The sequence below is a fragment of the Prunus avium genome, chromosome 3 (assembly GCF_965620075.1).
Source record: "Prunus avium chromosome 3, drPruAviu1.hap1.1, whole genome shotgun sequence".
NCBI lineage: Eukaryota > Viridiplantae > Streptophyta > Magnoliopsida > Rosales > Rosaceae > Prunus > Prunus avium.
In genome coordinates, this window is record NC_142286.1 from 1,613,937 (window position 1) to 1,638,864 (window position 24,928).

Below are 24,928 nucleotides of genomic sequence, written 5' to 3' on the forward strand. Positions count from 1 at the left end.
GCTTTCCCTTATAGCTTTCTCTCACATCAATTTTTAACAATAAGTGATTTTCTCACAGTTTACCAAACGGACTGGACTTTCCAAATTTTTTAAAAAATCACTTATCATCCCAAATAAGCAATGCCAAACGGCCACTTAATCTCTTTATCATAAAATTGAATTACTATTTTTTATTTCTAGATAATTATAAAATTATTCATGGTTGAGCTTTATTTGTTATTAGGTCTAGTTTTAGGATCCAAATTATCACCTTGGGTTGGCGCTGCCCAAACTTACCTGAATTGCATGCCACTACCAAAAACGCACAAAATTACAGCTTTTGGGGGCAGACAACGTAAGAGAACCTAAACAATCGCCATCTCTAAACCCAAAATCACGCACTCAGTTTTGCCTCTGTAGACTGCAGTACACCCAGCCAAACGCTAAATTCACTCTCTTTCTCTTTACTTTGAGTCTTCCATGGAAGCCCTTGCCAGCTCTGCGTTCGTCCCGGAGACGCACCCAGTTCTTCATAACCCCACTTCAGTCAGAACACCAAATAAGCGAAGTGGATTTCTCAAAATCAGTCAAAGTTCTCATTTTGTTGGGCTGCGGGTTCAAGCTCTCTCAGGGGAGGCTTCTGGGTCCGGTGACAGTGAAAAGGTCAGGCCCTCGAATAATGGGTTTGGTTTAGTTTCTGAAGAGATTCTCTCTTTGTCTCAGGTATGTGTTTCTCAACTGTCTACATATGCTTGTTTGTATAATTATCTACAATTGTGTGTGCGTTTTTTTTTTATAGTTTTAATAAATCCTGTTTGGTTGCTATGCAGTTGTGGAAACTGAAAATGGGTGGAAATTGAATGTTAGTTGTTGATGTTCGTTTAGTTTTTTATGTGTAAAACTTTTAAACATTTGTGATCAAAGGAAAAGTAAGACATTTGTGATCAAAGGAAAAGTGAGGAATTTGACATGTATTGGAACCGTTTTATTGGTTTTGCTGAAAAATCAGCAATCTTTATGAAGAAAGAAACCTGTCAAGTATACTTCAATTTTGAGATAAATCCTTGATATTCCGAGAATTAGATCCAGCAATTTATATCAGCAAGGAGGTGTAACTGGAAAGAAAAAAACATCAGCAAGGACTAGTTAAAGTGCTGCAAGTGCAACAATATCCGAACACTCTCAGGTTCCTCCCAACCATAGGTGATACCGCAGATTGGCCCAAAACAGAAAGACAACCTAGTGGAGTGATAACTTTGACAAAGTGCATTTAGCCAATTCACAATCCATGATTGAGACTGAGAATTCAACTTAAAACCTTCAATTGCATTCCTCCAAAACCTACTATCAAAACTACATTCAGAAAGTAGGTGAGCTCGGAGACCATAGAACATTGCCTCGCCAGCCCTAACTTGCCATCCTTTGTCTTGTAGTTAAATGATTTTTAACATCTAACTAAGCTTCAAACGATGCTTGTAAATAGAATCTTGATCAGAAGGTAGTCTTTAGCAGGTCTATTATTTATTGCTTTGGTGTGGTATTATAAACATATGTAAATTTTAAGAATGGAGAATTAGGTCACTCCAAATTCGTTTTGCAGTATTAATGTGTCTTCTGTCTTATGTTTGTTTGCACTCATTTTTCTAATTGCATCTGATCATATTCTGTCTTCTGTTTACTTGTTGTTAAGGGTAATTTAAATCAGTCTGATAGTAGTGAGAAGAATGTGAGTGAGGCAGTAAATTTAGACATGTCTCTTTCACCCCTGCCTGCAAATGGAGCAGCAGGGGGAACAAGAGCTGGGCTCTTTAGAACTCCAATTTCTGGCGGGGTGCAGAGTGCAACTTCAGCTCATGGGTTACCTCGACCCGCCTTAGCTGTACGCAATCTTATGGAGCAGGTAAAGACCTTTTGTCTTCTTTTTCTTTTTGGATTTTGAAAGATACAATAATTTCTGTTCACCTGGACAGGATTTATTATAGCTAGTAGCTTATTTATTTTTAAGCTGCTAAATATATTTTGCTTCCTAATTCAAGGCTAGATTTGCTCATTTGTGCACCGTAATGTCGCGCATGCACCATCGACGAGAAGGATATCCATTTGGTTCTCTGGTTGATTTTGCACCTGATTCTACCGGGCGTAAGTTGTTGAATATGTTCATTTAAGTAAACAATTTAGAGTTCTTCCTCAATAGAAAAAAAAATCTGCGTGTAAAGTAAAAATTTATGTGGTCAATCAGACAGAACTATAGATCACTCCTTTTACTATGTTATTTTTCTTTATATAACTTGAACAATAAAATGTATGCTATGAAATTCAACACGCTGTATAATAGTCTGTTTTGTCTTTGTTTATGTTGGTTGACAGTTTGAATCATAGTCCGTTGTATTTGACCATTTTTTCTTTTGGTCTGTATTTTGGACCTCTGTCTGATCATTCTACTATTCACTGATGGCATGCAGATCCTATATTTTCGTTTTCACCATTGGCCATCCACACACGGAATCTGTTAGCTGATCCAAGATGCACACTTGTTGTGCAGGTTAGTGATTTGATAATTTCTCTCTGTCAATTTACCTATTTGTTCTCCGTTTGGATTTTGTTAAGCTTTAGCTTTTGTAGATTCCTGGATGGAGCGGCTTGTCGAATGCAAGGGTAACCATTTTTGGTGATGTCTACCCACTTCCAGAGCATCAACAGGTGATTTCTAACTCATGCCTTGCCGAGGACATATTGGGGTTACCTAGCCAGAAGTTTTTGTTTTTCCTTTAGCCATAATGGTGATGTGGAACATGAAGCTTTCCCCTATAGCTCATTTTGTTCCTGTATGGGTTCTCATTTATGTTGAAATTTTAAGATATGGATCTTGTTTCATAATTTTATTTTCTCATTTAAGAAAATATGAAATGATTGATTTTGAAGATAATAGTTAAAAAGTAGGTATTTGTTTCTTCAAGCTCATATTTAGGGTCAATTCGTGTTTCATTGGGTTAATTGTATGGTTGGATGGCAGGCGACCATATGAATCTGGTCAGGAATAGCTTGAGTTTTTAAGAATAGTATTTAACTTGCAGCTGTTGCTACTGCATGTTTAGCTTAAATACGTGTATGGTAGACAATAGAGAAGGGTTTTTCTAGCAGTAGATTTATTGTATTTGGCTGTGTTTGTAGGAATGGGCTCATAAACAATACATAGCAAAACATCAACAGGGGCCTTCTCAACAATGGGGAAACTTCTACTACTTCAGGATGCAGAACATAAGGTTGGATGTTAGTTTTGCCTTGAGTAATTTGTGCAGTTTGTGCTTATTTTATGATTAGAAAAGCTCTCTTGTGTTTCAGGTTCTGTTCTTTGCATTGCGTCTGTAATTGCATTTTGACTGTTAGGCTCTTATGAACTATTAAGTTGAATTTTACATTTACATTGTACATTTAATATTCTTTAACTTGCAAAAACCGATTTTGGGATTGTGAACCTTTTATGGACTTCTGAAAATGTAATCCTTTTGTCAAGGGCCTCTTTAAAGCTTTAGTCCATTTTCAACAGGGGCTAGGTCATCTTTCTTATTAGGTGGTTAAGGTGTTGACTATGAACCACTAGGTAGATTCCATGTTTCTGCGTATTGCCTTTCTCTATTGATTGTTCTTACAAAATGGAACTTTTTGGGCAGAATATTGAAAAGTTAATTTATTCGTAAAGATGAATTAGGTGATGCATTGTGAAAAATACTAGCGAACTATATTCGGGTTAAAGTAATATCGATATAGTGGAGTCACAGCCTTGCTATGGGGAAAAGTGTATGTAAAAGTATTCCGGCTTGTATTTCTGGGCACAAATTTCTGATGTTGCCACATGGCCAGTGCAGTCTCTGCATTTTTTCATAAAATTTAAAACTGTTGTTTATTCAATGTCTTTATTCCATGCTGGAACTTATATTGTTTATTTCTTGCTACCAGTGACATATATTTCATTGGTGGATTTGGCACTGTTGCTTGGGTTGACGTCAAAGAATATGAGGCCGTTCAGCCTGATAAGATTGCAGTTGATGGAGGGGAGCAGAACCTGAAGGTGGGTGCTCTGATTATTATTATTATTGTTATTATTATTATTATATTATCATTATTATTTCGAAATATCCTATTGAAAAAATCAGTTTGAAATGGAAGACCAAGAGGGGAACTAATTTGCAGGTAAGGCTGTAAGGGACATTTCTTTAGTGCTTTGTATATGCCCTTGATAGATCTTGGTCAACTCATAGCATGCTGGTCTCGTCCATTAATCTTTATGCCATCTTGTAGTATTTATCTGTTTGTATGGGTCTCTTGTTTTCCGCTTGTAGATTTTGCAAATTTGCATCTCACTTTTAATATGCACAGTTTGGGGCTTTGGTGGACTTAACCATTTTTAACTCTCTATACATTTAGGAACTTAATGCAATCTTTTCGAAGCCCCTGAAAGAGCTTTTGTCTGCTGAATCTGAGGTCGATGATGCTGCTCTCATATCCATAGACAGCAAAGGAACTGATGTTCGGGTCCGTCAGGGTGCACAGGTAAGTTTTTTAAAGTGACAACCTTCTGAATTTCTTATGTTATCTTGTTTCTTATACTCCTTTCTCATGATTGTAAAAAACTGTCTTTTGGTTATTGCAGTTCAACATACAGAGGATATCATTTGACGAAGGCCATTCTGTCGAGACGTTAGAGGAAGCCAAGGCTGCTCTTAGGAAACTTATAAACAAAGGCCGAGTATTTAAGTTATAAAAGTAAAAGACAGGCATTGCCTTATAATGCATTTGCCTTTCTGCCTTATGAGAGAGAATGAGAATGGATAAGCGTGGATGGTTGGTGACTGTAAAACAAGTCGCAGTCCTTTCAAATTTCAAATTGAGAACGATGACCACATCCGTTTTGTCAACTTACATATAATGCTGTTAACCTATAGGAACTGTAATAATAGCACCATTATATGAAGAAAATGAGAGAACATTATCATGTTGGTAAATTTTGTTTCGTATGAGCTAAAATGGGTTTTTTTTTTACAATGCATTATTTATTCTCACTCTGGGAGTTACTGAGAGGTAAAAAAAAAAAAGCATCTGAGTTTCTAATTGTCTTTTTGATATAAATACAAAACATCCTTTGGACTCACAAGGGAGGGAAGACATTAGACTTTTCTGGTCTCATCTTGTTAATGTTGTGGATATGTCTTGAAGACCTGTATTATGGATAGTGTGCCGTGGATTTACCAAAATTTTGGAGCTTTTCATCTGTCTATTCAATCCCTTGAGGATGACAAATTTTCCATCCAAGGGTCAAAACTATGCCACCTATTAGATCAGTGGATTGGATTAGTCCACTTCATCATGTTACATCCTTAACGATGACTATACCTTCTTACGTGGCAGTGGCACCAAAATTCCATGACCTTGCGGCTTGTGCCTGGCAGCAGCTTCATGCTTAGTCAAATTTCTAGAAGGTAGCCTCGGGCCTTTATTATCCTATTCTTTCTTAAATGCAAAGCCCCACATGAAATTACTAACTGGGGAATTTTCCATGTTGGGTAGCTCTCCATAGTAAGTTCACCTACTTTCAATGGTCCGTACGAGGTTTGAGTAATAAGAGCATCATAATAATGCTCTCTAATTTTTTTTGTTAAATTTTAGTTGAAAACATATCAACGTTATTTTAGGAGTTCTTTATAAAATTTAAACTCCAATCATGCTCTCTAATTTAGAGAATCATAAATGCTATAACTCTTTTAATTGGTCTATCTCTATTAAAAAATAGTTAGCATTAATTAAAGGTTTGAAATATTCATTAAATAAAGCAACATTAATTATAGGGAGCCACTAGGAGTCCTTTCTCTTTCCTCACATTTAGAAGCTCCTAGAAGTCTCCTTATTTTAGGAGGTGGATAGAGAGCATGATTGGTGTTATATTTTTCCAATTCCTCCCTAAAATTTGTCTAATGAGATGGTTTAGGAAACCCATTGTGAATGCTCTAAAGCACCTTGATTTCTCTACCAGAAGAATAAAGCATCCCTTGTTATCTACATGCACGAAGCATTTACCAATTACAATTATAAAAGGAAATATGGAGGACCTATTTGAGCTTCATGGGAGAAATATGTAGTGATGCTTCATATATTTAGACATGCCAAAGCATGACACGATAAATATTACTAGATGAAAAACTAGTTTATCACTCATAGATAAATCACCATATCATGCGTGACATACGTCATGTTTATGGTGTGCTATGCTCATTTTAAATTTGATGCTGCACCGCTGTTGTGTGCACCCTAGACCCGACCAGTTTTTTCTTGGTGCTGCCATTTGTGAGCTTTCCCTTTGGTTCACCGTCCGTACAGAGAAACGAGAGAGAGTGTGGACTGTGGAGAGAAGAAGGAAGAAAGAGACTTGGATTGAGATATGTTTGTCTTATAAGTCATAACTTTAGTTTTTGGTTAAATTTAAAGTTTACTCACAGGAACAACCGTAGAAAATGAACCAAGTTGTTGGAGTGAAAAGCTAATAATTTCATAAACAAGACAAAAAACAACAGGTACTACAGTCCACCATTTTCTTTCCAAAATGAAAATTTACCATCTTCTTCTAAATCAACAATGAAAAGAAAGAAAAGGAAAAAAGAAACAGAAACTCATTTACCTTTCCTTTGCCATGAACAATCTGAACAAATCAAACCAACCCAGTTTTGGAGCTCTCTACCCTCTGCCCAATAATACCTCACTTACCCAAGAATCACAGCCATAAATCCCCAACAACCTACTACAAGAAGACAAACATAGCTTTTTCAATGGCAGAAACCAGTACTAGCAGTAGCAACAGTTTCAATAACACCAATGGGGGCTCACCACTTTCCAACATAGCCCAAGACCACCTCGTTACAATCTTGTTGCTTCTTCCTGTAGATTCAATTCTTTGCTTTGCCATGGCCTGCAAGAAGTTTAGAGCTTTGACAGCCTCTGACACTCTGTGGGAGTCCATATGCAGAAGGGACTGGGGTCCCAAATCAGTTGAGGCCCTCAAGGCTTCAAATTTTCATCATCAGCTGCCTTGGATGAGGCTCTACAAGCAAGTCTCTCGCTTGGACTCTGTTTATTGCCATAAATTGCCTAACCCAGAAGGGGAATTGGTGTTTCCAAGTCCCAGGGCCTCTCATTCTCTCAATTTCGTGTCTGATTGCTTGGTTTTGTTTGGTGGTGGCAGTGAGGGAGGTCAGTCAGTTAATCTTGTTGAAAATTATCCCAGCTCTACTTTTCTTTTGTTCGTGCTTCTGGTTTATTTGTTTATGTTTCATGATGAAAAATCTCATGTTCTGTGTTTTGATGATTGGTTGTTCATTTTATTTATTTAATGGTGCTTCTGAGATGTCTTCCTGGTGTTTTGGTTTAAAAAATTATACTGCTTGAGATTTCACCATCACAACTTTATATTTTATTGAACTTTATAATCCATTGGCTAGATGAAAGTCATTCCACATGCATTTTTATAAACAATATAGAACCTCTCATAAAATATATGTTCATAAGTAGTTTATGTATCTGAATAGGGCATGGAGTCTTCTAGTTTTTCATGCCCCCTCCTACTTGTTCCACATCATTTCTACTGGGTCTCTTTGGTTTTGGAGGCTTACTGAACTTTGTAAATTCAGTAGAGATGTTGTGAGCATTGACAAAATGTCTAATTGTTTTTATAACAAAATTATAGGGAAACTCTATGATGAGAAAAGGACCACCATGACAATAATGCTTCATATCTTGCCTTGCATGTAGGAATAAGCTTTTTAGAAGTCTGACCAACCTGAACCTGACCAGATAATGAAGGTCTCTCTCTCTCTGCATTAAAGACAAAATGGTCTAACGAATAGTTGGCAACCTGCTCAACTTCTAAACCCCATCCCTCTGCTCCTCCTCCTGAATTCTAATCTTGAAAGATCAAATTTTTTGATTTTGTTGTTGTTGTCAGTTCTTGGTTTGATCGAGTAAATGATGGAACTTGGAAGAACATTTTTTCCATTGATCAGAGAGGTTAGGTAGTACTAGAGTTGATGCCCAGCTTCTCAAGATTCAGACTTATGCTTACAACTCTAGTGTTCCTCTTAATCTGCAGAACTGCAGAATATTAGAAGAACGTGCTGAGAATAAATGACTTGCGGTTTCAGTTCTGATATTCAGAAAGTTTAATCTATGCAGGCTATAAAACCCCATTCAAGTGTCTTTTTTTTTCCTGTAGATAACCTCTTTCAAACTTGTAAGCAGGCAATGAAATTGTTTTAGAAACGATTTAAACTACAACTCAAGATACTTGAGGCCACCTTTCTATAACTGAACACCAGCTCCAAATTGTATTTAGTTCCAATTTTATCATGGTTACTAAGAAAGAGAGTCAGCCATACCCTCCCCTGGAATCAGGTCGCACGTAGATAGTTGGATGTGTACCGGTTGGTCCAGTCTTGCCAGTGGTAAATTCATATTTCCATTTCGAATTACTACAGAAATTTAGAAATTATGGAAATTGTATACTATTTACCACAATATTGCACAAACGGTCCCTTAATTGCCAATTCTCATGCCAAATAGAAGTGCCTTCTTTCATATTCAGTAATTACTTGTCACATTTAAACAGCAGAAGTTGATATAAGACCTGTAGGATCACTAGGTTTGAGGCTTTTCTTTCCTATTTCTCTTCATATCATTAGTTAACATTAGTCTTATAGTTTGAAACTAGGCCCCTCTATCTCAGTCGAGAAGGGCATGGTCAAATAGCTATACATAAGGATAGTCTCCATTTACACCAGTTGCTTTGTTACTTAGCATGCCTAGACTTGTTTTGAACTCTGTTTCCTTCTAAATTTAGCCTTTAAACCTTTGCTCGCAGGTGTTGGCTGACTGAGTAGATGTTTGAAGTTATATTTACATAATTTGTAAAACATTTGCCGTTCTATAATCTGCACCATGCCACTGTTTAATCTAATTCATGAATGAATGAATGTGTGTTCACAAAAGGCAGAACTCTAAGACGTGCTGTATCCATTTAGGAGTGTAGTAATCCTATGAACTCTGAGAATCTACTTGTACTCGTAACCACCCAAAAAAGAAGACTAAAAAACATAGTTCTTCAGCTGCACAACAAGGTGCTGTCTTCTTTTTAGTCAGTTAATAACTAAGTTTTTCTATTCTTTTCTCAAAGGCTCTTGCAAACTTCAGCAGGTATAATCTATCCCTTTTGTCGAACTTTGCCTATGGTTTTTTTCATCAAACTGTGAGAAAACAATAATAATCTGGACACCATTGAGTCTGAATAAAGTAGATTAATTTGGTTTCATTTATCAGAAGTTGAAGTTATATCAGTACAAGCTAGTCACTCCTATAAAAATTTATTGAGCCGTGCAAGATTACTGTATGAGTATGATAGAATTATACAACAACTAACCATCTTAAAATTGTCTTCTCAATTGTCCTTGGAGCATGCTTGTGTTTCTTGTCTGGTACTTTTATTTTAATAACCAACCATTCTGTTTCTGTTGTTTATTATTTTTTAGGACGCCATCTAGATGACACATGGGTGGCATGCATTGGTAACGATTTTCGGAGAATGTTGAAGTGGCAGAAGATCAATTCAGGCATTCCAAGTGGCAGATTTGGGCATTCATGTGTTGTTATTGATGATTTTCTTGTTCTATTTGGAGGAATAAATGACAATGGAATCCGTCACAACGATACATGGGTGGGGAAAGTAGCATGCCATGAGACCCTTGGTATCACACTGTCATGGAGGCTGCTTGTCGTGGGGCCCGATGCACCTTCGCAGCGCGGGGCTCATGCTGCATGCTGCATTGATGGCAGAAAGATGGTTATCCATGGAGGAATTGGGCTGCATGGTGTCAGGTTGGGTGATACATGGGTGTTGGAACTCTCTGAAAACTTTCGATTTGGAACTTGGTATGAAATTGTGGCTCATCCATGTCCGCCAGCTCGCTCAGGACACACATTGACTTGCATTCGGGGAACCCGAACAGTTTTATTTGGAGGGAGAGGATTGGGCTATGATGTGCTTCATGATGTCTGGTTCTTGGATATTCATGAAGGCCAGCCTAAATGGGTACAAATACTCTATGAATTACAAAATGTTCCTGGAGGAGTTTCCCTCCCGAGAGTTGGTCACTCAGCTACCCTCATCTTAGGAGGCCATTTGCTGATTGGTGGGGGAGAGGACTCGTACAGACACCGGAAGAATGACTTCTGGGTTTTAGACATAAGTGCAGTTCCATCCATTACAATGCAGCCAACTACACTCAACTCTGTGCAGTTATTGGCAAAAATGTGGAAAAGGTTGAAGGCAAACGGTTACAAACCCAAATGCCGGTCATTCCATCGTGCCTGCACAGATAACTCCGGGCGTTACTTGTTTGTGTTTGGTGGAATGGTGGATGGCGTACTTCAGCCTGCTGACCCTGCTGGGCTGAGGTTTGATGGAGAGCTCGTCCTTGTGGAGCTTGTGCTCCAGCTGTAAGGAGGAATGAATATATCATTGGTACAAAAGATGAAGATGCTTTAATTATAGAAAGGAAAGGAGACTTTTTTCGACTGGTGAGTTGGTCACTAACGCGTTCACATAGCCAGCCTTTGTTGCTGCTGAAGCTGATGGCTACTTTAGGAAGCCCCCAACAATCGAAAACTTGCAATCATATTTGATCACGTTCTCCAATCTATGTAAACAGTTGAGGTACGTGCATACGTACAAACAAAGCCTCCTTTCCAAAAGCATCGTCATCATTTGGTTAGTTACTTGCCATTCCAGTACACCATGTCTTGTACATAGTAGCTCATAACTTGCTCTGTACGTCTCTTTTGAATTGAGATTATCTCTTCTACGAGAAAAGACAAAAAAGAAAAAAAAAAAATTAGAATTGAGATTCTCTGACTAAATGGATTTTCATGCGTTGTTATTATCCATGGGGTTTGGAGAGCTTATTTCTAACTACATTTGCATTTCGAGTCGATTCTGCATCGTTCTAGTCAATGAGGAATCTGCATCATATATGTTAATGAGAAAAATGGCAATGCCCCAATCCATGCAATAGTTCTTTTATTATTATTATTTTTTATACAAGCGATATTATGGGAGGGTGAATTAAACGTAGGACCTCGGGTGTAGGGGTAAATACTCTAAATCGATGGAGTAGTTTTAAGTGCCTTTCTTTTTAAGGGTGTGTCATATTCAGTGGCAACCTAGCCAACATCATTTTGTCGTTTGTTCTGTATTTTTTCTTGGAAAGCAAACCAACAACTTGAAGGTATGTATATGACCAAAAAAAAAAACAGAGGTATTTATATCTTAGGACCAATAATGTCACTAGAATAAGTTGATTGTGGGATTGAATTTAATTTTTACGTGGGACCATAAAAGATCACAATAAGCTTTATAAGAGAAGCATGAGAGGCCTAGAGGTAAATGAGTATTTACCTTGCAGGTATAGTTTTGGGTAATATTTCTCACACTTTGTTAGGTTTTTCTAAAAGAGAAACACCATATTATTAGTTACTTTTAACAGATTAAACGCATAAAAATTCGATTAAAGAAAGAATAATGTCAACTATAAAACTCATCTAAATACTTTTTCATTTGCTTACAATTGGGTGAGAGTTTAAAATCTTCAATCTCGACCTCAACCCTTTTGCAAGCAATAATAGCCTGCAAAGCCAAAGTCCATAAGAATACGTAAGACACCCCATTTACAATTCCTTGTGAAAACCAATACAAGATTCAAACAGCTGTTGCTGCAAAGAAAGACAACATGACCAGGCTGCTTCCTGTTTACGCTCATTAACAACAACGTCTTGATTTGCATCTTAAAAGAAGAAGAAATAAATGAATTGATTTGAACTTATCATCAACATGTTGTACATTGATAATTCAGATGAATGAAATTTTTTGATAAACTCGAGTTGATATACAATACAAGGTTACATAACCAGGCTATATATGTCCACAACAATGAGAATTACAGCAATAGAATCTGTCCACAAGATTTTCTCTAAGTAGGTGATTTTTCCATTTCATTCCCACTGCAGTAGGGAAGAAGTATTTCTAATCCAGAAAATAAATAATTAAATTTTCTAAAAAACACAATTAGATTTGAATTTGCGTTTGTTACCAGATGACGAATGGTTGTACTGGCAGAAAACAATCCTACAAAAGAACCAGCATGAACCAATCACGAGCTCAATTTTAACTTCGTTCTCCGCAACTCTCCGATGACCTTCTTTGGTGCTGGATTCTCTGGTCCTTTGTCTCGCTGCCCTGATGTAAAATACAACCACCCATTCCAGAAGCCAACTAGGGTGGTTTTAACTCGAAATGGCAGTTTCCCAAGAACTGACCAGTTCTGTAACAAAAATCAGAAATTAAGAGTAGAAACCAACATTGTAGCACATAGGCACCACTAGGGTAAAGAGGGCAGGGGTAATAAGAAACATTATGAATTAGACAAAATTGAAGAGATTTCGATAACAGCAAACAAACTTATGACCCATTATCTGGGCTATAGCTTGTTTGTAGCAACTGATGTAAATGCAGGAGTTAGATTTCTTTAAATTCACACATTCCATGGATAGTTTCGGAGTGCTGCTGTAAGTCCACAACAACAAGCCTAGTCATCAAAAAGATGGTCTCTCTTGTCACCACAAGAAAGACAAGATGGTAACTGCATATGAGAATAATTGTGAACCCACTGCAGTGAACTCTATCCACAATCTAATCAATGGAGATAAATAAAATAACACTCAAGATCAAGGGCAATCTTGACTCCAGCTTAAGGCATTGTGATACCTTAACCTACATAACAACAATGATTGCCTCACTGTTTGTGTGGTTTTTTGTTCATTTGTTTGTGTGTAAACAAAACAATTAAGGCACATGTACTTTATCTTTAAAAGCATATAGAGGTGAGCGTCAATACCAGTGTATTCAAGTTAAACTGGAATATTTCTCCAACCAAAGTCATCTTCTTAGTTACAGGGTGCTTCTCTGTTGTGCCTCCAACAATAACAACAGAATTGTTAACAACAACCCAAGCAAATTCGATATGGGAATCTGGTTTAGGCATGGGAGGTAACACTTTCCACTTCATTTCGTCATCTAGCATGTAAACATCACCATATACAACCTGAAACAATCATAAAATACAAAATGAAATTTATTCTAGAGGACAAGTCCAGATTTGAACTTTGGTTTCTTGGATTTGTTTGCTAAATTCATTCTATGTTTGTGTAGGGCTCTGAAGCTTCCAGTAAGTAATTGACTGGTTCCTTTAGAAACAGTGCATGTTTCTAACTGAGTGAGTAAAATAGGTGTAACTGTGTGTGTATTAAAAGCCTAAAAAAGATCCATCATTGATTCTTTTTCATATGTACAACTGAGGATGATGTAATACATCAAGAAGAATCTATGATAGCCTAGAACCAAAAGAAACTGACATAACCATCTGGTTATTATTAACAAAACTCAGACATAACTGATCCAACAAAAGAATAATAAATATATGAAATTCTTACCTCATTCCTGCGAGAGCACTTGAAAATAGGTGATCCAGGTTTGGCCATGAAATCACCCTCTTGACCACCAATAAGATAAAGACGATCATCAACAACTATACAAGCCCTACAAAAAGATACCAATTACAGTAGAACATTGTTAAGATTTAGTTGATGGGATTACCATAGACAAATCTAGCTTGCAATTGGCAAATAAAAGGTCACATTATAGCTCATAGGGCCATGCCCCTTAAAAATGATCAGTGGGAGGGTTCAGGAAAGAGGTCTTAAAACCAATAATTATTTTCTCAGGAAGGACCACCCAAGGCAGTACAAATAATAAAGTAATTATTCCACTAGTTGTCATGTTTCACTTGTATTTACCGCTCCAGGGGGAGTTGGGAGCCAATTTACATCCCTTGGGAATATCAAATAACAAGAAGCCCTTTCTCTTCTCCCTCTATCAACTAACTCTAGATTCTCTGAGCAGAATTTTGTAACTCAGAGTGAAAATGCTACGAGGAGACCAAAGACCTTTTGATAACAAAATTCTAGAGAAGTTACTCTGTTTATTCTCTTCAGGTCTGATGGAGATCAAGTAATTCCATCATCAAAATTTGAACATCAATAAGCTTACACCAGAACCCCAAGTTCTGAAGCTAGCTCTATAAACATTCTAAGCAGGGAGTGTATACCATTGTCCTTATGTTATTGCCCTAGACACCAAAGAGGATTATTCTCATTGCTACATATAAGAAAGAATCTGGAATTGATAGATCACAAAAAGAAATATGGACCTAGAAAATAATCAAGAAGAGAGAATTAGAACTTTCAACAATGGTTATTGGTAAAAAGAACTTCAAAATTTATGATTTAATTTTATGTGATCACTTTCAAGGCCAATGAATGCAAAATTGTACTCAATTTCATATGCGGGAATTCCACCAAGATCTCCCATGATGAAATGCTTAGTTACATAAACGCAGCAAGAATAAGACAGTGGACATACCTATGAGGTCCACCCCTGGGAATAGGCATTTCAGTCCTCCATTCCTTTTCTAATGCTTTTCCATCTTTAACAGCAAGACTCCAATGATCTACTCCAGGTGTATATCGATTCTCCTTGCTACCACCCATTACATGAAGTCTACCTCTCCAAAGTTGAGTTGCTGGTGCATACCTGAAAATTACTGAGTTAAAACCATTCAATCTACGTGTGAACTACAGAAGAAAAATTATATGATTTGTTTTGGACTACAAATACTTACTAATGAAATCTTACACTAACAAATTGATTTTCCAGTTCACACCATCAGTACAAAAAGTTCCCATGAGCTAAGTAGAAACCAGCAAACAAAGGCTACAACTCAACAAAGCCTTAATCCCGGCATCTGGGCTCAGCTACACTACCCCTATATACACATGCGCACATACAAATACATACATACATCTATAATATATATACATATATACATATATAAACAGATATCCTACAATGAAATCAGGTGGTATTAAATAAGAGCAAAATCACATAAAGCCATGGTATAAATGACACTCATTCACAAACATGTGTATGCACGCAGCACAATTCAGGAATACACAGTGCTCGATTTCAGTATCACACAGCATTTAACAGAATCGTACACTTCATTCTATTCAATCTTATTAAGGAAGAAACAAACCTAGGAACTGGTAAAGGAGGCATGTCCCGCCACTGCTTTGTCTCAGTATCAAGCACGAATGTGTGGGCAGTGGGCCCTCTGCACTGTGGCCCATACTGTCCTGTGACAATGTATATGTACCTTCCATCAGTTACCATTCCCAGATGTGAATGTGCCATTTCTTTTGGCATATCAAATCTTCCTCCCCATGTATTATCACTGAAATTGTAGATATCAACATGTGAATGTACCTAAAGTAAACAATAAACAGAAAGGAAAGCCCATTAACATAAGAAGGGAGGGTGAATCTTTTCAGTTTTGGTGAACGAGTGAATATAATAAAACATGTTTATCACAGTTCCACATAAGCAGTAGGATCTGATCTATCCCCAGTAGTTGAGTTGAGGCCCAATTCATTGATGTCACCAGTCATGAAGCAGTTCGTGATTTCCCCCTTTTTTTTGGTAGTAAACATTAAAATCTAGTTCAAAAAAATATGTGATAAAGTGTCTCTCTATAAGTTGTTTATTTTAAAATTTAAAAAAAAAAAACAAAAGACAATGCAGATAATTACGGACAACTATTTCATAACACCCACAAAATCAAGATAAATTAAACTAAAGGCAATATCCTAAAACTCTTTGACATAGATTCCCATAAAGACACCACAGTTCTACTCGATACAATTAAGTCAAAGTAAGAACCCATAAAAACACACCCTTTTCAACCCATCTAATCTCACTTTTTAACTACCGGATTCCAAAAATTTAAAGAACAAGAACTACCCTGAGCAGTTTGTGCTACAATCTTCAATTTTCCTTCATAGCTGCTCCTAGCAATTCCTAATCCACTTGCAACACGAACATCTTCTACTAAATCTTGATATCCTTTTCCAATTCTCTGCATGGTCTATAGAATAGAAACCCTTCTCTCTCATGAAGCAGTTTGTACTTTAACAAATTCTTCCCCCAACCCCTAGTGCTAAAAAAATATAGAACCATTTCTAGTTTCTACGTGATTTCATTGTTTGTCTTTATTTTATAATTTCTTCAGCAAATGTAACTAATAACATAATACAGTGCGAATATTCATATCGAGTACATGTGCGTCATACTAGTCAATCTTCACTTTCAAAAGTTCCATAACCCACAAAATAGTGCCCATGGCTCGCTGTTTATCTTAAAAGTTATTTGCACAGGAGCATCAACAATTTATTTTGTTAAGGGACTACATTAAATCAGTTCATTTCCCCGAAAAAAAAATTAAAGATAGAATTCCCATAGCATCAACTAAAACAAGATCTCAAGAAAATGTAAGACCACTCTATACAGTGGTCATTTCAACGGGGTTAAGTTAAAGTAATGTGCTAAATCATGAAAATTTGGATGTTAAAAAATAAGCAACAGACCATTTTAATAAATAAAAAAGGACATAGCCTGAAAAATTCAGTAGAGATAGCTAGCATAACAATATAAAAAGAATAATTTAGTGAAGGAGCAATACAAGGTTCTCACATAATCAATGGTACCGTATCCAGCAAACACGAATAGAAGATTCTTTATCTGTATAGCCGCCCCATCCAAGCGAGCTACAGGTGCGGCAGCCATATTTTCCCATTTTAATTCTGGTCCAGGCAAATCAGCAAAAGTTGCTGATAAAACTCTCCCATGAGCAGTATCATTTTTATGATTTCCCTAAAGGTAACAGAATAGTGGTCAATATTCAGAGCTGAAACAAGGATCAGTTAGAATTTTATTTGCCAATAATTTAACATAACAGGAAAAAGTTCTAGAAGATAAGTAAAAGGACAACACATTGGTTTCATAAAAGTGGAAATTCCTTCTACTTAACCCATTGATGGATGGAATTAAGCTCCAATAACAGGACCATTGTTTTTCTAATAGGTACAGAATTTACTCATATGCCCAATAACAGAAACCCAAATTCATAAAAATCTTCACTTTGCTTTTCTTTTCCCCGCATTTTCAAGTGGAACTGGAAAAGCATCCTAAAAGCTCAAAATAAAGAATAGCAGTTCATGCAATTTCATAATTTTCAATATGCCGAATATACTAATATCCCAAATCTGATATCCATTTTCTTCTACGGCATCTTCTCAGCACCCACAACAAAATCAAATTTGAAATCTGCAAAAACTAATCAAATAAGCAACGATGAATTTCAACAAAGCAACCTAGCAAACCTTTTTTTTTTCTTTCATTTTCCACCATGTTTCACAAACAGAACAATGCCGGTAAGAATTCACATCAAAAGACAAACCCTGCAACAATGGGGGTGTTGAAATCCACAGAAACACTAATCACAACGTACAACTACCAACAATAAGCTTTAATGATCAACCAACTCTCACATCCAGAAATGAAAGCACCAATTCCTTTGCGGAGCACTTAATAACACACTAAAAAAGACCGCAACGAAAATATTCATACAAACTCAGCGGCAAAGATGAGCTTCAATATAGCAACCAAACAAACTAAAAATGCACACTTACTCACAAATCAGACAATACTGAGATCAAATTCACATGAAAAATCATAAATCAGCACGAATGAGCTTCAACAAAACAATCAAACAATAAAAAGTTATCATTTTCCCGCGTTTTGACACAAGCCAACGAATACCCAGATGAGAATTCACATAAAAACGCAAGATTTCGACAAGATGATAACAAAGAGCCAGGCAAACCTTTTCGGGTACCTCATCGTCAGTCTTCTTGGGTGTGAGGATCAGACTGGGTTTTGAAATATCAAGGGGAGGAGCCCAATTGGAGGCAATGGAGATATAGGAATTAGCAAAACGAGGCGAGGAAGCCCAGAGGAACTCAGCAATCAGAGCAAGCCCCAGTAGGCCAACGCATATCAACACCAAGCGAGCCGATGTGTGCTTCGCAGAGGGCCTAACCATCTCATATATGAATGAATGAACGAAAGAATCGTAGTTGTAAAGTCAGAGAGAGAGGTGAATGTTGCAGAGCTCAGCTGGGTTACGCATTTATCTTCTCTCCCAATTGGAAGATGAGAGTGACGGTGACACAGAGAGAGAAACACCGACACTGATTATTGTAGTGACTCAGGTTTTCTGCAATTACCAATTTTCCCGGGGTCGGAGCAAATTTGTCCCTTCCTCTAGTTTCGTAGTGAAGCAACTTAATAGAAAATCATTATATAAAAATCACCTTTTTTTTAAGGGTAAAGATTTCCCTACTACAATTTTATCCACTTACACTCCTTTTTTAGTTATAAAATGGAGTGTAAGTGAATAAAATTGGAGTGGGGAAATCACCACTCTTTTTTAATAGCGAAATTAGAAAATTAATAATTTTTAAATGGAGAATATCAATTGAATTTCTTATGAAAATTTTAAAGTTTTATAATAAAAGCATTTTTGTTAGAAAAAGTACTTCGTAGAGAAGCAGGCCCAAACGAGCCCTTTTTTCTCTCCTTTGTATATGTTCAAATTTGATGATCGGTTTTTATTAGGAATGGGAATGATTCAATCCGTTTAACGCACAAAAAATGGTTATATAAACTAAACCAACCTAAACCAATTCAAGAACAGTTCAGTTTGGTTTTTATTAGGAATGGGAATGATTCAATCCGTTTAACGCACAAAAAATGGTTATATAAACTAAACCAACCTAAACCAATTCAAGAACAGTTCAGTTTGGTCAGTTCGATTCAGTTTGGGCTCACGCCGTTTTATTTATTTTCTTGCAGTTTGGTAGGTGATGACGTCAAGAACCGTGAACTAAACCGGATCTAATCAGTACGGTTATGTTTCGAGAGATTTCGACTTTTTTTGGTTCAAGAACTGAACCAAATCGAATGATTCTGATTATGAGCTTTCAAGTGTAAGTGTGCAACCAAAATATAAACAATGAATCTCATGTACGCGGAGATGGGCAAACCAATGGAAGCATTGGAAAAGATCATATACAAATAACTCAATTATTTTTTCTTTCTATTTCACATTAACTCAATCTGATTAAACATGTAAATCCCTTGATTCATCAAGCCACCCCATTACAAAAACTTTCAAACCCTAAAAGAAAAATAGAAAGGGAAAGGAAACCCAGGAAAACTATACACCATGTTAAAAGGAATAAACACCACCACCCCTATCTTAATCTGTTACAAACACAACTTCTTCACTCCTACCGCCATCACCAACATCATCAATAATAATAATAGAGGGAAAGAATATACTCTCAAAAGAGCAATACCTAAAATAAGTCTGCAATTCAATTTACTGCTAAACTGGTATGACATCATTCTTTGATGCTTCATCACATCTCAAAACAATACCCTCAAGGCTAGCTGGAAAGATACATTTGGCCCACTGGCATCCCGTCGTGATCGGCTCAGGGGGAGGAACGATCATCAGCACATTGTCATTTCTCTGGACAACTCCCATTACACTAACTGTGCTTCCTTCTTTAATATACCTGCAAATATGGCATGGCAGTTTAGATCTACAACCACATCACTTTACATCTATCACATTCAAACAGCTTGTATGGAAAATTTCACAAATCTAATTGAATTTATACATACCATCATATAGACAGGGACAAGAACCGTCGTCATTTAATCACATACTGTCAAATTCCCATTTTCTTGTGTTTAAAAATCTAATTTTGTATTTCTTTACTTAAGTTTAGTACTGGATTCATTGGATGACTCAACTATCTTAAGGGTAAAATTTTAGGTTGCATGGGAAAGAGTGGCTAGAGAGCTGGAGCACTTTTCAACCCAACAAACCACCCAAATCCGCATATTGGCCACCCAATTTCGTGCTAATGCCTCAACTGAGAAAAAGCTAAAATCAGTAGAAAGTACAAACTGCTACTGCCAGGTATACACTTCCTAAGAACAGGAAGACTAGATATTTGAGAGCACACTATAGACTCCTTATAAGGGGCATTTATGTTTAACAACTATAAAAACGATAGATTATGAGGGAAAAACTCATAGAAGCATTTTTCATTTATAATTATAAGAGAAAAGGCATCAACATAAATTAATTGTAAGAAAGAGCTATTACCCTTCTTTCAAACGCATCATGCGATCATCACTTGAAAGGTTCCTCTCTCCCAACCACCTAATAAACTCTGGAGACAACTCTTCATTTTCAGGGTTCACATCAATGACAATCGAATCATCAACATAAGGAGTCACCCTCGCTCCAGAGCCAGTCTTAACCAATGCTCTTAACCCAGATTGGAAATCAGAGATGTAGAAATCTACAACACGCCCCTGTCAAACGACATAATTAGAAATTCTGGTCAAAAGTGTGAAATCTAAAGTCCAATAATTTTCAAGCCTGGTAGCCATAAAAGTCATCCCTTGGCATCACCATGCAATAGCTCCTTCCAGCAACAGAACATTCAAGGCAGGAAGGCAAATAAACCAGAAACAAATATATTAACAAAATTCAAATAGCAACTGGTGGATTGGCAATGGCACTGTCCAGGCACTAGAATTAAAATTAGCCAACGGCAAAATCTTAAATATTTTGAAAGTAATGAGAAATAAAATTAAGTTCGTTAATTCTGAAAACCCCAACCCCAGCCCTAATAAAAAGAAGGAAAGAAAAGCAGAAAGAGAAATACTATATGTTATCCATGAAACATTAAGCTGACTTTCAGTTACTCACTTCTATGGACCTGAGCCCCCAAGTAAAGCGACGATGTGTAGGGTTGGCAGCTTTTGAATCCCATCCTCGATACTCGTACAAACTTGTAGATGTATACACACATCTAGGAACCTTTTGAAAGGACGACTCAAGGGGCAGATTGCCACAAGTGACCACCTTCAAAAACAGAACCAGATATAACTTGTGAAAACTATTGATTAACATTTACATAAGAATAGCTAAGCTCAACAAAAAGGAAAAACACTCAAGTCCTTAACCCGTTTAGAAGATAAATGTTATAGAGATATAGTATTTCCAGCATTTAAATTCCTCGTGTATCTTCATCCCACCCTCCTTCATAGATCTCAATAACAATTATAAGCCATATGTTCGAATCCATCAACGGATTAACTTACCCCTGAGACCTTCACAAATTGCCCATTCTTCGCAGTCCTCAGCTCAGAATCTGAATAGCTAGCAATATAACCTATAATAGCTCGTCTTCCCCAATAAGTATTCCATGTGAATAGTGTAGCAACTGCACCAAAAAGGATCACAACCACAATGAGGAGATATGCATTGTGGACTGCACCTAGAATAAAACCACCAGCTATGAACCCCATCACGAAAAGTAGAATCAAAGACCATAAAATTAGCTTTGGGAAGCTCTTCCTAAATGAAAACTCGTCATCTTGACTAAGAGTAGTAATGGCCTGATTGTGAACAATGGAGGAACCTTGTACTTTCATTGATCCCATTGACTCCAAAGGACCGGATACCTTACGAGGGGCCCCAGAAGCATTTAGTGGGCCAGAAGAAATGGGTCCAGATGTAATGAGACCTGTTGTAGGGAGAACAGGAGGAAGAGGTCCAGAGTTTTGGCGGCCAGTTGGTGTTACCCCACCAGATTGAGGACCAGACGACTTCTTAAGAGGTTCCCCATGCTTATTTAGCGGTCCAGAATTTGACTTCTTTAAGGAAGCTGGACCAGGCATGCCTCCAGATGATACGGGACCTGATGTAGTATAGCCAGCACGAACTGCAGCATTAGGGATTGGTCCTGAATGTGAGGCAGCACCTCCAAAAGACCCAGTCCTTGAAGGAGGACCAGTTATAGGTCCAGATTTTCTAGACTTAGAGCCATCCATAGGGATATCAAACATCTTTCCTAGTTCTCCCGACTTCTTGATATCTCCACCAGTATAGGGCATGGCAACTGAGCTCATAGTTGGAGTCCTTTCCTTTGGTTGCTCTGGCCGGCCTGATACGTAAAGGCCATTGCTGAGCTGATGAGATGGGAATCTGGAACCCATCTTGCTCCTTTGAAAGATCCCACAAGATATTAAGCAATAAACTCAACTAGCGGATAGAATTCACTGATGTGATCCTCCTAGTAAAAAACAAAGGCACTGCAACAGTTAGAATATAACCCATTGCTTATCTAAAAACCAAAACAGTAACCCACAGCTACAGCCGCTCACACTATAGTAACACATAAATGAATTAGAGATTGCTCGGGAACTAGTAGTAAGTTGGAGAAAAATAAAGTTTTTCACAGACCAATAAAGAAAGGTCACAAAGGAACTAAAACGCAGTGCCATCTTAGATTTCCAGTAAAGCTAAAACATTTCTAAAGATTATATACTTTATTTGTATGTCCTGGCAAATTTATCACAATGCACACCTAATTTATACACCACTGAAATAGTCAACACCCATGACATCTTCTGGACAATCTATATTTACTTGTACAATCTTCACAACCATTGTCATCTATTAAAAACACTAGAGATAATAGAAAAGTGGGGTTTCGGAGAATGTACAAGAAATATCTTGTTTAGAAGATATGGATATGATTTCTGCCACTTATAAAACACCAACCACTCAAGGAACCAAACAGTGTTATTATAGAAGTCAAGGAAACAAAACCAATCTCTGTCTGTATGAATGTGAATGTGCTGCGCATGCACAACATCTTGTTATGAAGATTAAGCAAATGAAGTCAAACAACAAGCAAAAGCTGTTTCAGTGTATCTTAGTTGAGTTTGAGCGGAGACTATTTTATATGTCGATTCATATAAGAATCTACAGTTCAAAAATCATATGCACATTTACATTTATAAAATGAAAGCAGTATTATCATTTTGAAACGTCATCCACACTCAAAAGAACAATATCATGGATCGAATGAATTAATTACAGGATCTGTTCAAAACAATTTCAAACAAAATAATCATGAAATAGGTCAGAAACAATAATTACAAAATTAGGAAAAAGGAAGTATCAGAATCTTCTATTTTTAGAAAGGTTTGAAAACTAAATTTATACCTCAGGGTCAAAACAGAGTAACAAAGCATGCCCACATTAACATTTTGAACATAAATCAAAGACATGAAAAAGATCTAGAATACAAGAAAAGATTTCAAGTGAGAGTTCAGTGGGGGGTTTTTAGCTATATCAAGTCCCAATGCAACAAAAAGAAAATTCAAACTTGTCGTTTTGATTTCTCTACCTCCACTTTCTCAAAAACCAGACAAACTCAAAGAAACATGAGCAACCCAGATTTGAAGGAACTTAGGAGCCAGTATAACCTTCCGTATACGGAAAATTTCATCAAAATGACACCATCTTGAAGGACCAACCATCCAAATGGCCACTCTTACAGCCCAAATCAAGAAAACAAAGCATACCCAAATCACCAATTGGCGCAAACAGTAAGAAAATCGAAAAGATCTAGGAAAACAAGCAGATATTGACAATAAAACTATCACAGTCAAAGAGTAGCTGACTGAGAGAGAAAAGCAGGGGGAGGAACCAAATGGCAATTAGGAAATTGTTCACATACCTGAAGGAGAAGCAGTAGGAGCTGAAATCTGGAGATTTGGAGACATCATGGCTTGACTGATAAAGACAAATAGAACCGAAAAGAAAAATCTGACTCTCTCTAAAATCTTCTTTTGTTTGTGTTTGTTTTTCTCTCTCTCTGTCTCTCTCTCACTTGAGACTTGAGAGAGGCGCAAGCAACAACTGGTGGGTGTTGTTGTCTCGTCCGGCCAAAACCTCCGAACTCGAAGAAAAATGTGATTACTTTTAGTACCAAGGTACACAAATTTTATATAGGAATTATTATATAGCTCAGTCTTACAGTCTACACTCCACTGTACATCTCAATATATATCCTCAAAAATAAAATAAAATAAAACTGTACATTTCCTATTAAAATGACATATTTCTCCTCTATAGCTTTCATTTTGTTTTTTTTTTCTTTTCTTCTTTTTATCATATTTATATTTTGGTCTGTTTTGGACCCTTTTGGTCATTTATATGTACAGTACTAGTGAGTGGTCACAGGATCATCAAAAAAAATTTACCTCACGGATATGTTGGGTCTCACACTCATGTCCCTTCTCTCAACATGCTAAGTTAGGTTGGACGAGAACAATTCAATTGTATGCAATCTCTATATAACAAATTAATATTGTCAATTTTTCAGAGATTAGAGTTGATAAGTAAGAATGAATCATTAATGAGTACATGTCAACTTAGTTAAGATATGTTCATAGGGAAATGTCAATATGAAATGTTATGTTGCTTAACTATCAATATGTACAGCGTATTTTGATAAGATATCAATTTTCCATGTAACGTAATATTCCAAATAAACTCCAAGAGAAATATATAGAAAACCAAGCGGATGCATAATTGAAGGAAAACTCGTTTTTTTTCCTTCTTCTACACGTTAATTGATCGGTAATGTGTATATCTGTCAAATTGGCAGTTTGGTAACGTAATATGTCTAATAAATTTCAAAAGAAACATCCAAAAAGGATCAAGTTGGCACCATATATGAACTCGTATTCTTTGCATTGCTCGTCGATTAAGTGTATTTGTACCTTACGACCAGCAATGCAAAAAAACACGAGTCTGCATAAAGTTCGCTCCTAAACCAGCTACATTGTTGATACTAGTAGTCTCTTATTTGGTAACACTTTCATTTCTATGTGCCTTTTCATTTTTAGTTAAAACTCTAATGGCGACCTTAAATGAAAACTATTTAGAATTGCTTTTAGTTT

At 36.8% G+C, this 24,928-nt stretch overlaps 4 protein-coding genes across 5 annotated transcripts; 2 read left to right on the forward strand and 2 right to left on the reverse strand.

Moving 5' to 3' along the window:
* The first annotated feature begins 240 nt into the window (after positions 1–240).
* LOC110752395 (Pyridoxamine 5'-phosphate oxidase family protein) lies at positions 241–4,982 on the forward strand. The gene is made up of 9 exons (XM_021953040.2): positions 241–702; positions 1,670–1,879; positions 2,016–2,118; positions 2,442–2,521; positions 2,602–2,679; positions 3,151–3,242; positions 3,937–4,048; positions 4,405–4,530; positions 4,631–4,982. The coding sequence occupies exons 1-9, from the start codon at positions 460–462 to the stop codon at positions 4,739–4,741; spliced, it is 1,155 nt and encodes a 384-aa protein (XP_021808732.1). The 5' UTR covers positions 241–459; the 3' UTR covers positions 4,742–4,982.
* A 1,557-nt stretch (positions 4,983–6,539) lies between these two features.
* Positions 6,540–10,957, forward strand: LOC110752393 (Kelch repeat-containing F-box family protein). The gene is made up of 2 exons (XM_021953036.2): positions 6,540–7,218; positions 9,546–10,957. Exons 1-2 carry the CDS (start codon positions 6,798–6,800, stop codon positions 10,514–10,516), a joined length of 1,392 nt encoding a protein of 463 aa, XP_021808728.1. The 5' UTR covers positions 6,540–6,797; the 3' UTR covers positions 10,517–10,957.
* A 962-nt stretch (positions 10,958–11,919) lies between these two features.
* On the reverse strand, positions 11,920–18,349 carry LOC110752394 (Galactose oxidase/kelch repeat superfamily protein). Of its 2 annotated transcripts, none has more exons than XM_021953038.2 (7): positions 17,919–18,349; positions 16,715–16,894; positions 15,222–15,451; positions 14,549–14,719; positions 13,561–13,666; positions 12,966–13,172; positions 11,920–12,392 (listed from the first exon to the last, which is right to left on the reverse strand). In XM_021953038.2, exons 1-7 carry the CDS (start codon positions 18,123–18,125, stop codon positions 12,222–12,224), a joined length of 1,272 nt encoding a protein of 423 aa, XP_021808730.1. In that variant the 5' UTR covers positions 18,126–18,349; the 3' UTR covers positions 11,920–12,221. The 2 variants fall into 2 exon arrangements, with proteins under 2 accessions (XP_021808730.1, XP_021808729.1); XM_021953037.2 differs by having other exon boundaries at positions 17,907–18,349.
* Positions 18,350–19,154: 805 nt separating this feature from the next.
* On the reverse strand, positions 19,155–23,967 carry LOC110752372 (protein SHOU4-like). The gene is made up of 5 exons (XM_021953008.2): positions 23,701–23,967; positions 21,272–22,245; positions 20,877–21,032; positions 20,265–20,476; positions 19,155–19,665 (listed from the first exon to the last, which is right to left on the reverse strand). The coding sequence occupies exons 2-5, from the start codon at positions 22,166–22,168 to the stop codon at positions 19,473–19,475; spliced, it is 1,458 nt and encodes a 485-aa protein (XP_021808700.1). The 5' UTR covers positions 22,169–22,245; positions 23,701–23,967; the 3' UTR covers positions 19,155–19,472.
* Positions 23,968–24,928: the final 961 nt, after the last annotated feature.

Excerpts from the sequence above, each read along its gene's own strand:
- LOC110752395 (XM_021953040.2), top strand. The coding sequence starts at position 460 with ATGGAAGCCCTTGCCAGCTCTGCGTTCGTCCCGGAGACGCACCCAGTT. Across the intron at positions 1,880-2,015 it reads TACGCAATCTTATGGAGCAG|GCTAGATTTGCTCATTTGTG; the intron begins GTAAAGACCTTT and ends TCCTAATTCAAG. Across the intron at positions 3,243-3,936 it reads TTCAGGATGCAGAACATAAG|TGACATATATTTCATTGGTG; the intron begins GTTGGATGTTAG and ends TCTTGCTACCAG.
- LOC110752393 (XM_021953036.2), top strand. The coding sequence starts at position 6,798 with ATGGCAGAAACCAGTACTAGCAGTAGCAACAGTTTCAATAACACCAAT. Across the intron at positions 7,219-9,545 it reads TGGTGGTGGCAGTGAGGGAG|GACGCCATCTAGATGACACA; the intron begins GTCAGTCAGTTA and ends ATTATTTTTTAG.
- LOC110752394 (XM_021953037.2), bottom strand. The coding sequence starts at position 18,125 with ATGGTTAGGCCCTCTGCGAAGCACACATCGGCTCGCTTGGTGTTGATA. Across the intron at positions 15,452-16,714 it reads GATACGGTACCATTGATTAT|GTACATTCACATGTTGATAT; the intron begins GTGAGAACCTTG and ends TGTTTACTTTAG. Across the intron at positions 14,720-15,221 it reads CCTCCTTTACCAGTTCCTAG|GTATGCACCAGCAACTCAAC; the intron begins GTTTGTTTCTTC and ends AGTAATTTTCAG.
- LOC110752372 (XM_021953008.2), bottom strand. The coding sequence starts at position 22,168 with ATGGGTTCCAGATTCCCATCTCATCAGCTCAGCAATGGCCTTTACGTA. Across the intron at positions 21,033-21,271 it reads AATTTGTGAAGGTCTCAGGG|GTGGTCACTTGTGGCAATCT; the intron begins GTAAGTTAATCC and ends CTGTTTTTGAAG. Across the intron at positions 19,666-20,264 it reads ATGATGCGTTTGAAAGAAGG|GTATATTAAAGAAGGAAGCA; the intron begins GTAATAGCTCTT and ends CCATATTTGCAG.